A 12,475-nucleotide genomic window follows, 5' to 3' on the forward strand; every position below is an offset into this window, starting at 1 on the left:
GTGAAAAATGCCTAACTCCACACTGGCAGAGAACAAGACAGAAGTGAAAGTCCGTAACTACTACAGAAGTGCTTACTCTTTAGCGCACACAGCACATGAAAATATCAGTGGACTACAGGACCCCTCAGCAGCRTTTACTCTAGTCTCTACACACAGCCCATGTAGTGAGTGAGTTGTACTTTTAGGAGCCCCAGGGGCTTCAGGTTGGGAATTACACCCACGGGCGGAGAGAGCGGGTGCAGGAGGGCCGAGCCCGAGCCAGCCCTCCCGCAGCGCCCCTGGCCACCAAAAGCGCTCGTGCTCTCCCGCCCGAGCGAAAACGGCTCCAGGCAGCACCCTGCCTCAGCCCAACATCCCCCCGGCCACCCCCAAAGCGCCTTCGAGCAAACGCTGAGGGACGTGCGGGGCGCTCGGAAAGCAGCAAATGCTTCTAGTGGCAACGAGCACCACGGGATACAGTTGAAACRGCTGCAAAAAGCAGTTAAAAAAAAACTCATTTCCTTGTGCCTGCATTCAGCAGATTCAACCAGGAGTCCTCCAAATACGCCCTGTTATCACAGCCAACATCCTCGCCGGGCTGGTCCCCGCGAGGCCGGGGGACACCAGCACGGGGACGGCTGCCCGCCGGCRCGCACCGGCCATGCCCCCGAGCGGCCAGCGTCCTCAAGCCCCGGCTCTGGGGAGAAAGAAGCGGGGGGCACCAGGAGAGAGGAGATGCTCCGTGCCTGTTCGCCAGCACTGAGCTCCAGCCAGGCAGGAGAAACGTCAGCTTGCTCCTCCAAAGCAAACCAGCTTTGACCCCAAGTACCTGCAGACCTCTGCCATGAAAGGAAAGCAAACAACTTGGAGATTCTGTAATTTATTACCGTTACCAGGATGAGCACAGATACTTGATACCCAATTGTATGCAGAACTGTAAAAAAATAGTTTTAATACAGTATCAAAATTTACACAAGTGTAGTGTCAAAAGACCAGTGTCCCTCAGATTAGCCCCTGCACGTATGCACTGCAGGCACAAGCACATGTTCTACATTTCTTTCATACGTTTATATATAGATATAGATATAGATATATAGGAATACAACAATTGAAGTTTAACTATGCAAACAGTATGTATGGGAGAAAATAACATGTAAAGATAACAGACAGCTGTTTAGGGGGTTATATATAAGAAATTTTCTGAGTGCAGTGTGTGAAAATAGGCRGCCAGACTCTGCGCTCCCAACTCAAGGAGAAGGAGCGAGCAGTTTCGCCTGAGAACGTAATGCCGGACCAGAGGCSTTACGTCAAATGGTACCAAGTGAAAATAACAACAGAATCCAACATAATTACYGCTGCAAATTAACACTTTGTGTTTTTATGAAGACATCAGATCYTACATCATATTATTATATAACAAAAGTACAGCAACCGAGCGACATTCCACTACAAATAGTCCACTAATACGGCATGTTACAAGCTCAGAGAAAACAGAGGATACTAACTTTGGCTCAAATCTTAGTAACCAAGAACAAACCAGAAACCTGGGAATTGTTGCATTCCTATTTTTTATTTTTATTTAATTTGTTGATGCTTAGCTATGGTAAAAAGTTAACTAACAGCATTCAGTCACAAGCCTGTTGCACATTCATACAAGAAACTATCATTGCTTTTAGATATACACAAAATATCTATCATTGCAATTCAATACACACAACTAATATTATACACATAGGAAAAAAAATAAACTAAGCATGTCTAGGGCACCTTCTGGTCAAATCTCAGGCAATCTGAACAAGAGCCTTCTGTCTTATAATAATGAAAGACATGCTCTGAGTAAATAAAACCTTTTTCTTTGTAAGAATGCTACAGTAGCAAGAAAAGCTTTTTTTCATAATGCAGTGCAATCCTTTAGATTCTTACAGACTCTTGTTAAATAAAACAGCATGTCTCTAAATTAAACACCAGAAATTAGCATCCCGGCAATTGGAAAATACTTTCAGAAAAAACTCTGATGGAAATTCTGATTTGTGACCTCTCATAGTGGTACCTAAGTATTCTGTTCATTAAAGGGTTGTGAACCTCATACATGTCTTCAGAAGATTTGCATCAAAGTGAATCAAAAAGAAAGCTAATTTCACTTTCATTTAGAAAGAAATSATGTTTTACTACAAGTACTGTAGTTCTGCTACACTACTGGCTGGTTAGGAGACTTTATGGTCTTTAGCACCTCAAAACGCAAGTATTCTCTGACAAAACAAAAAATTCAGCTGGAAATTGCCAAAGCACCATTAACTGATACTTTATAGCATGAAGAGTGAGTAACTAAGTAAGTGACTTTCTCAAAACTGTGGAGACCAAAGGCACAGTTTATCGATGTCTTTCCAGTCTAGTGAGAAACTTCAGTTAAATCTAATGGACTTACCAGAGATTCCCTGTAACTATTCAAAATAATAATTTATTTCATGCAACTCCTGCAGAATCCCAGTCATCTATTAGGTAGGGACRGGAATATCTTGACGCTTCTAAATGTGATGGGTTTAAATGGCAATGCCTTGGCAGCGTTTCACTAGTCAGTATGCTGAAACAGCAGTGTACCAGGGACACTGAAAACAGAACGCGTCTGGAAGATCTCTGTGCAGAATCTCTCCTGGTTTCCAACGAAGTCCTGTGTAGCGCATACAGACAACCCGTTGTCAGACGGAAAGTCACTGTGGATACAGTCACTCTTTCTTATCTCTCAGCAGCAGGTCAAACTCGTTCTCCTCAGAGAGAGCACTTGCTCAGGTCCTTTTACATAGGTCCTTTATACTGATTTCCTGACAAATGTTGTCTAATCCCAGGGCACGACCCTGCAGCATCTCCAAGTTTCCTCCACACAACCTAAAGGCAGAGATATAAAGAGATATCATTATCACTAGTTAAGATGCATTTGTACCCATATATACATGCATACGGAAATACCACGTGTTTGTTACACATACCATGCAGCACAGGTACGGACAGAGAGGCAGGGACACAAAACAGGAAAACAGAATATTTCTCAATGGATAAAACATTCCTTTTGAACACAGAAAGCACATGCTTCTAAGTAAAAATGATTAAAAATGGAGACAAATGAACTAGCACATGCATCACTAGGATATTTTATGCTTGAGATACACAACTGAGGACATTTGCAGGCCTCAACTGAAATCCTTTGTTCAAATATTTCCCAAGCCTTATATTTTGGATAATTAATTTCAGAAGTGCACAGCTCAGTCCAGAGAAGCATAAACATTTTTAATGTTAAAGGCATACAGCAAATCTGTACATTTCTAGGAACTTACTTGTTCTCTTAAAATCAAGTAAAGCGCTAGAAGTATTTGTTTTCATYTCTTTTATTGACCCTTACTATCAGTAGAATTGTGCATATAGTTACTGTTCTATATATGCTTGTGTGCTGCGTGGAACCAGAGCCATATGCAATTTGGTAAAAGTTCTCAAACTTTTTTTGTAACGTGGACCGTATACTAAAAAGATTTCTTTCCTCATTCTCATATCTATTCCTATCCATGATTGCAAAACACCTATGTCACAAGTACAGAATTCAAGGCATAGAAAATAATACTAGCAAAAAGAATCTAGGAAAGTGTCTACTAATGGCTTATAAAAAGATTGGCCATTTAGAAACGGGAGAATCAGTTGCCTGTGTCATATTACCAAGGCCTCTCTTCTACGAGCCACCAGAAACAAATTCACAGATCGCCACTCTACTAAGGATTAGAATTTCAGATTCCTTCTACTTAATAATAATCAACAAGCAGTCAGTTAAGGAATAACTACTACTAAACCACTCAGTCTCTGAAGCAACAGTGGCACAACTCGGGAGAAAGGCTGAAACTGTTTTCCGTTGTTCTTATTTACTACTTGTATTTTGCTGCTGCCTAAAGTAGGCAAATATGGGAAGTGTGGAGAACAGAAACACCCCAAGACTGGAAGGAATAGGACTATAGTCTTATTAACGAAGGCTGGACAAATTCAAGTGCAAAGCTTTGAAAGGARCTGTCTTCAGGGCCACTGGATGGGCCTAACCCAAAATTGATYCCCTGCAAAAATTCTATATGACCAAAATCTTGCACCCTGAAATCACCTGTAATTTGAAGGCAAAAAGGTGAGTGAATAACTAAACAGCTCCTGAGAAGTTATCATCAAGGCAATACCAGAAAGCACAACAATAAAAATATGCTTGTGTTTTAGCCRTTTGCTGTAGAACATTATGAAATACTGTGAAGTAGCAAATGTATGAAAAATGTTTATTCAGTGAAACCTCCTGAATCAACTCTGCCTGAGTCATCACAAATGGTGGAAGGCTAGATTTGATGACATCAGTGTTTCTTTCCGACGTTTTGTTGCTGACGTTATTAATTTACCATTATCAAAAAGTAAGGCCTCTTAGACAGCTTTTGTGAAAAGGCACATTGTACAGATACACCTTTCGACAATTTTTCTGGTCGGTCATTACTAGATGTTCACCTAGCAGTTAATGCTGACACTGTAATCAACTGAAAAGTGACACTTTGAAAAGACCCTTATTTCCAGCCGAACAAATGACCGCTGGTTGACGAGAAGGCACAAACACATCCAAGAAGACAGCCCTGAAAAGCTTGCATCTGAAACAGAGCTGACACGGTGGAGGTGAAAAAGAATATTTATCCCATTTCTGTGGGTGGGAAACTGAGGTAAAACCCAGTTGCAGCACCATTACGTGTGTCACTGGATCAGGTCCTTCAGCGGAGAAGGGTGTGCGGTGCACAGGCAGTGCCTGCAGCCCCAGCGTCAGCCCACTCCGCAGCTCCTATTTTGTCTACGAGAATTGCAACGTTCGACGTTTCTGAGAGCTCTGATTTCCAGATCAGTGGCAGTCCTAGGGTGTAACAACCAGCAGACAGTGATGCTTTCAACATTAAATAACATGATAAACTCAAGGCATGAATCACAGCCACCTGGAGGGAYAGTAACTTTGATCAGCAACTGCCTSTGTTTATGCATACATCGCAGTGGAGAGGTGGGTCTCCAAGGCATCATAGTTACTTCATTTGTCCCCTTTTCAGAAATACAGGCTGATAGGGACTAAATATCTGCAGGCTGGTTACTAAACTTTCCTTTTGAGCCAGCAGATGTACAGTTCTTTGCATAGTCATGATAGCTGCACATATTGCTGCCTTCTGAGCATACATTTATTTGGCCCTATGCATCACATATACATTTTTTGTTTGTATATAAAGGATTGTTTTCTTCTCAATTCACTAGTTCAACACTGATAAGTCACAACTGATGCTAATGGAATTGCTTTATGTTTACAAGCACTCAAGAGAAAACGTAAAACTTAAAGCAGTCCTGAATGTGTTGTAAATAGTTCTGATAGAGTAAAAWGCCCAGTACCAAAGACTTCACTCAAGATTTCATGGGAAGCTTTGATTGAATAAAGGGTAGCTATGAGGTCGTGGTACAGTCACGAAGATTCATTTCTAGCTTTTATCCAACCCACAGAGGTGAAAGGATGGAGAAATATTTTCCCTGGAAGCCAGGGGAAAGATTTGCACTCTAACTGCAGACAAGAGCAACTGCATCACCTGCAGGCTGCGGACGCATCTGAGGACTGTGGTACTTCGTATTTGTGTCATAACATACTCATCGACACCTCTGGGCTCCCTGACCCCTCCTTCTCCAGCTAACCCCAACAGTCCCACACGCCGTATCTGGCAAATCCCATCTTCCCCTGGGCTACCAGGTTACCCGTCCAACTGAATTTCCTGCAGCCCTGTGCACCRAACTTACTGGTAATCTGAAAAAAATAATGAAGAACAACACATCTCTACACTGATTCCAAGAGTTCTGGTGCTTGGAAATTACCTCCACACTAAGCAATACATGAAAAGCTACCTCTAAACCTGCTAATACATTCTGGGTGCCTTCTCCTAAGACAAGGCGAGCACATAAATACAAAGCAAAAATCTTCCCAAATATGTTGGTGACAAAGTGGCATAATTATCATATGCACTTCCTGGGAGAGATGTGACAGATTTCCCCACTCGTTATACAACATGAGTTATACATTCAAATTGCATTTCAGTACTGATCAGAACTATGCACCAAAATCAAAGAACCCCAAAACAAGACTGGTCATCATTCTGCCCTTTTCAAAGGCAAAACAATGTTTCATGGCAAATGTTTCATGTTAAAAAAAAATAGTAAAAAAACCACCAGCTGTACATAAAGCTGGAGCAAAATAGTGAGCCATAAAACTAACAAAAACGCACTGAAAATACAAAAGAAAAAAAAATTATAGTTAGTTCATCACAAATCCACTGTACTTTTGATATAGACTAAGTCAATTTAAGAAAAAGTAATCTCAGGAAAGAAATAACCAATTATTTTAAAAGTACAATAAGATAGCAATAGTCAAATCAGGCATAGATCACAGAGGTCAGAAGAAGAGGCAGCATTTCAATGGCAGTGGTAGAACTTTGAATGATCGGGGAGGAAAAAAGAGATAAGGCAGAAGACAAGTATCTATTTGGGATTTACAAATATGAATTGATAATGTCAAATATAGTAAATTAGCATTTTAGAAGTGGCATTACTTAAATCCTGGTAAATTTTATGGATTGCTATTAAATATTTATTAGTTCGAAACTGCTTTTTATCCATAAAATGCAAAGCAATGCTTTAGGCAAGAAAATATGTAAATGCTATTATACAAATGGGGAAATTGAGACTGCCAGACTTTACCATTCTTGTCAAATTTTATTCTTATCAGGGATAAAATTCAAGTTAGCTGGTTCACACAGTATTTTATCCCAGATATGTATATCATCACATACGGAATTTTCTGATCAACATTTACCAGCATGTTAAAATTTTAATGTTCATAATGAAAAACAGTAATTGCACTATGGAAACAGTAACTGACTTTTAACTTCCATAATTCAAAGGGATATTGACTGTCAGCCTTTAAACAAAATAGCATCTTCAGGTGGTTTCAGGCTCAATACGGAATACAGAATTAAACACCTTAAACTTACACTGTGCATTTCTTCAGCCACAGTCTTTTCTGTCTCACTAAGGTAGTGGTGAGAGTCTTTAACAGCCTGCTGATTCATATTTTCCTGAGCTTCCAAGACAAGGGTATGTTTTAAAAAAAAAGGAAATTTTATTTTACAAATGGAATTTGTTTTTCAACCACAAATAAGAACAGTAATATATTTAACCTTTCACAGGTCTTTTCTGAGTAAGGGCATGCGTATGTAATTGAACCTTTGGTTTTAAAGATAATGAGACAGATGATTACAGTACTTAAGATTTCAGGGTAGGTGGGATCATTAAATCTCCTTGTCTGACCTCCAGGGTAACMCAAAACATTTCTTTTATGCAGCAGCTCCTATACTGAGCCTCAGGCCTTTTCTGATTAACATGTATCTCACTTTAAATTGCAGATGGCACAGTAGAGTTTCCAGTAGGTTATACTGAACTTAGGGTAGGCAAACCAGACACAAGACTCCTGGGTGAGTCTTTGTCCTTAGTTATCAGGTAGTCAGACTAGATGACTACTATCTTCCCACAAACATAAACTCTGGTCCCCAGAGCAAGCCTACGTGGAGCACGCCCCTCTCTCTGCGCACACATGCAGTTTGGTCACGTTCAGCTCCCTTGCGAAAGGAAGAAGCCACGTCCTGCAATATGAAATGGCTCCTTCTCTGCCCCCAGGTGACCTAATCTTTTCCCATTCGCACAGGGAATAATCCCATCACCACCGGCAGAGTGGGGAACAGTGCCAAGTCCCAGGCACGGGGCAGGGGCAGGGGGGCACACATATCAATTCCTTCTTTTGGCCACTCTGTGTGACAGATCAGGACAGGGAAGAGCCTGCATCAGACTCACTGCATCATGTATCTCTTTCACCCATCTTCACCAGTGAGATTCACCTGCAATTTTTTTTTTTATTTGCTATTAGGCAGCAAAAAGCACAACTATTAGCAATGAACCTCTTCTCGTTTCTTTACAATGCATGCCTGCTCTTTAGACCTCTTGCTGTGCATAAGGGAATTGCACTGAGTTTCTGTAACAGAGGATCTCCCTCCTTTGCAGGAAGTCTAGAATGCCAAATTTCTAAAGAAAAGTATTACTTCCGACTTGGGCTCTGCACACAGGCTGTTCTTCTGCATGCATCTGATTCTGTGAAGGAGTCTAAAGCGGAGCTCTGCGTTCACCAGAAAGGCAGGATCCAACTCATCACATTTCAGTCCGGGAAASAGGAGGATCTTCTCTTCGGCTGAAGAAGAGGAAGGCTGGGCAGTCTTTGCTGACAGCTCACTTTCCATTTAGAATATAAGTATCACTTATCTCTCTGCCTGCTGCAATACCTCTTAGGAAACTGGAAGCTATGACTTCACATCATATTGAACTAAATTCTGTGTACATCTTGTTAATCCATTCCAGCAGCGAAGGTGAGTATTCTGCCATTGTTCAAATATCCACTTATACTAACCAGCTATTACAGGCTGTCAAAAGCATATTGCTAACTGTTCTATTTAACAATGTCTTTTCCAATAGGTATTTTGAGAGAGTACAAAAGGCTTATTTGGTAAACATAGGTGATCTCTTGATTAAATTACTTGGCTTATTTTCATTTTCAAGGCAACAGCAGGTGAAATATATAGAAGATGCACACAGGATCATGAGCACTGCTGAAACATGTACTCCTAAGCTGGCTTWTTACACCTCTCCCATATGAAATCAATGACAGTAACATGCTCACAGGTGGCCAGGTGTCAATGGTGACTGGGTCAGGAGAGGTCCTCAGCAAAGGCACCTGCAATTACGGGCAGAGGGAGAGGGTGCATGCACTCTGCTGCTGTGGCTTACACAGGTCGTATGCCAGAACAACGGATGCAAGGTGGCTGCAGTGAAGCCCTGCCCCCTGGTTTTATGTTACAAGAAGGGATCTGATTGCTGTAATTCCTGCAAGTTTCACTTGCATAAACCCACTTCCTCAGGCTTCATGGAGGAGAACTCAATGTCACCCAGTCAATGTCACCATGTGGAAGATACTCACCCGCCAACCAAACTCAGATGTCTAGGCAGGTCAGCTGTACCACTGAGCTGTTACAGTGCCCTGTGCATCTCAAGAATCTCACAAACACAGAGCAAACACCTACAAAAGTCCCTTTCAGTTCTGCCCAGAGGAAGAAGTGCCAACCGAGGCCTTCCAAGCAGACAGTGCATCCCTATGATATCTCCACAGGTGGAGAGACATGTAACAGAGTGCATTTTAAACCAGTTTAGTTAATGAGTAAAGCATAGGAGAGAGTGGCTTGCACAATGCATCAGAAAATAATCATGTTAGAGCCAACATTTGGAGACAGGAATATGGAGGATCTGTTCTCTGCTCATGCTTCCATAAGCTTCTAACTATTCCCAGAGGAGCATGGACACAGTGAATGCACACAGTACTAGTGGGACACTTAAAGTCCATCAGGTGTTGACTGAGATCCTCCAATATACCATTGATATCTTGTAACAACTTTTTTAGCTTTATTAATTACAACAGCTTCACTGTTCCTATAGGTAAGCGGTTGCAAAAGTTGCYCCTCTGACTGCTTGTGTCAGCTACTGTTTGTCAGTGCAATGTCGACCTTTGAAGTCTGATCCTGAACTTCAGAATAAATCATGTTTGCTTTCCCAAAAATTTCCACAGTGAGCTTGGGGTCATTAGGCATTATGTTCAGACCAAAATTCTGGTTTTTCTTCTGTGAATATACTATGCATATYGGCTTTATCTTTGCATTAAGGTACCTCTCTCTGTATGGGTTACAGCAATCCRCTATATTTCACTGGAGAACAAATAAGCATCTCAATGAAGTAGAAAGACTTTCTTCTACAGAAAAACWCAACTTTCTCATCTTCAGAGAAAATACGTGCAATTGTGAGAAAAGCTACAGTTGGCATCACACGGTCATAGTGAACATCTGGTCCCTGCCCCAGAGAACACACAGTCCACAGATGCAATGAGTGACAAACAGAAAAAAACAGTACCGTTCATGACAGTAACATTCCAGGGCTACGCACAGGAATGTCCTCAGGACAGTAAGACATGTGCTGAGTAACATACATGACATTCTGCATGTACTGTACTGGAGGAGAGTTACCTTAAGAGCATTTACCACTGATTCAGACTGCTGAGAAGTTGAGCCATGTCCACTGACGCTAGGAGGCTCATTTGGAGAGCAGTAACTCCCTTTCGCCCCTGCTGGCATCCTATTGGGATCCTTCGTAAAAAATTAAAAACTATTTAATAAGGAAAAGGGTTGGTAACTAATTAAAACAGATGTCATCTCTAAAAAAAAAACCCCAAGCACTGACGGCATGTTTCACTCAAAAGTCATGCTTTTTCTGTGCCACAGAGACAAAAATCCACATAAGGCAACTTCAGCGCTACTGTTAGCACTACTGAAATCGAATGATACTCACGCTTCTTGGCAGAGCTAGACACATCTGGCAGTCATTAAAGCACAGACCAGACTGGGCTGCTAGGGCCCTGGCTCAGCTATGTGACTGGCCTCGCACTCTGCAAGGCGCTCGGCAGCAGCCTCTCTGTGAGGAGCCAGCTCTGCCCAGGAGGCTGCTGAGACATCACGGACGTGTCAGCCCAAACGCTTTGAGCCTCAAGGGTGTCTATCTGAAAAATCAGGACATAGCAATAACATTTAGCTATGCTGCCTGGCAAAGGTGCTGTGAGGCTCACAGAGAGGCAATGTTGACTCCAGAAGAAGGTTTGGAGAATATCTCRTTTTATCTCAGTAAGTTCTGGGGCTGTTTTCTTCAATAAAACGTGCAGGMCATTTTTAAACTCTCCGGTAAGGTTTGCAATGCAAGCACAGCTGGAGGCCACCAGGCAAGGTGCAGGGAGAAGACATGAGCAGCAGGGGCCCTGATGCACCCCTTCCCCTGGTCAGGCTGTTCCCAGAACAGGGGCATTTGCCCCCCTTTCGCAGTCGCGTCAGCTGAGACTTGCCTCTGATGCAGCACGAGGAGAAAGGGAGAGGAGGAAAGGAGAGGCAAGACAAAGTGAGACCATAGCAACTGAATTTATATGAAAGGTTGAAAGGGTTTTCTGTGCAGCGTTGCATTGTGCCTTGCAGACACACCAGCCACCAAACCCAGAGGGAATGAGTCAGCCTAAAATATCTAGAAAGTCAGGGAACAGGGTGGGGAGTCTGCAGTGGTTGACTTAATTCAGATCTTAATTCTGCCACTGGTCAGTTGGGAGGTGTTGAACAAGTCCTCCCTCCGTGCCTCTTTTTCCTGCACTCATCTCTACTCTCTTTTTCCTATCACTCACCTCTTGTGTGAATTCACTCCAAGCCAGGCCTAATTTCATAGTGTACTTACACAGGACACCAGCGCCACTGTCATTCTAGCCGTGAGAGACGGCAATTTATACCAAAGAACGACAACCAGAAGCGCTTCCCCCTCCCAGTGAACGCTTGGAAGAGTTCTGCACGACATGGTCAAATAAACAAAAGCTATCCAAGCTCTTGCAGCTCACTCACCTCAGAACTTGTACAATGTAAAGCATTTCCTAGACTGACTACCGAGGAGCAAAAGGCATGACTGCAGTGCTGAGGTAACCTAATCTAGCAGCCTACTTTGGAGGAAGGCTAAAAATATCCTGCTGCATTCATACAAAAGCAATGTAATAGCTGCACCGACAGAGACAGCCAGCGCAGACACTTCCGAGTTGCTTTCAACTTGACATGTTCTTTTAATTTGATCCTTCGCCATCATTCTTCATGCAGAATTTTGTTTAAAAAATAAGACAAGTAGGGGAGAAAAAAAACAAACMTTTCAAAGAATGTGAAAGAGGAAAAAGTGCCTTTCCTACAGGATTAGGAATGCCGTAGGAAACATTAAAAATAACGTCACAGCAATTCCTGCTGGAATGTGTGGAATAATGACAATGGGAAGATCCTCTGATCAGAATCAGTGCCTTGATGTGCACTAATTTTCCCCACGGAGTCTGTTTTTGGGGGTGTGTATAGTCCAAACAATAGAAAAAAATGAAGGTGAGTGTGAGAGAGAAAGGGCACAGAGCGATGGCATGCAGCTGAATTTCACAGCTCCAATCTGGCTGAAAAACATTAAATTAAAATGCTCCCCAGTCCAAAGCAACTTTACATGCTGTGCATGACTTCATCAAAATACACCCAATCCATCGTAAGCGAAGCTGCACTGATCGTGCTAGAGCCRATGGGTACGTGGTGACATACAGCACACGGGATAAAGAACCGCTGTCATTACTGAATACGTCAGACCGGATCCCAAGGCTCCTTAAGCCACATATGCACCCAGATTGCAGGACTGAACCTCACACATTGAAAAAAAATCCCCTCAAAGCAATTCAAAAAATGAGAATGCTGCATACGCTAAGCCCACAGAAAAGATATCTTCAGTC

General features: G+C 42.3%; 1 protein-coding gene across 3 annotated transcripts in view; it reads right to left on the reverse strand.

Annotated features, from left to right (window-relative positions):
- Nucleotides 1-843: 843 nt before the first annotated feature.
- The window catches only part of CCDC85A (coiled-coil domain containing 85A), a 99,863-nt gene continuing 88,231 nt past the window's right edge, over nt 844-12,475 (reverse strand). Inside the window, exons 4-5 of one of the 3 annotated variants that reach the window (XM_085308969.1) lie at nt 10,170-10,289; nt 844-2,862 (exon numbers count right to left, since the gene is read on the reverse strand). In XM_085308969.1, coding sequence (XP_085165095.1) covers nt 2,773-2,862; nt 10,170-10,289 — 210 coding nt within the window. In that variant the 3' untranslated portion in view covers nt 844-2,772. The remainder of the gene's footprint in view (nt 2,863-10,169; nt 10,290-12,475) is intronic. The other 2 variants (XM_085308965.1, XM_085308967.1) reach the window with 2 other exon arrangements.

This window comes from Rhea americana, unplaced genomic scaffold (assembly GCF_003343005.1).
Source record: "Rhea americana isolate MKP2758 unplaced genomic scaffold, rheAme1 scaffold_289, whole genome shotgun sequence".
NCBI classification, from domain to species: domain Eukaryota; kingdom Metazoa; phylum Chordata; class Aves; order Rheiformes; family Rheidae; genus Rhea; species Rhea americana.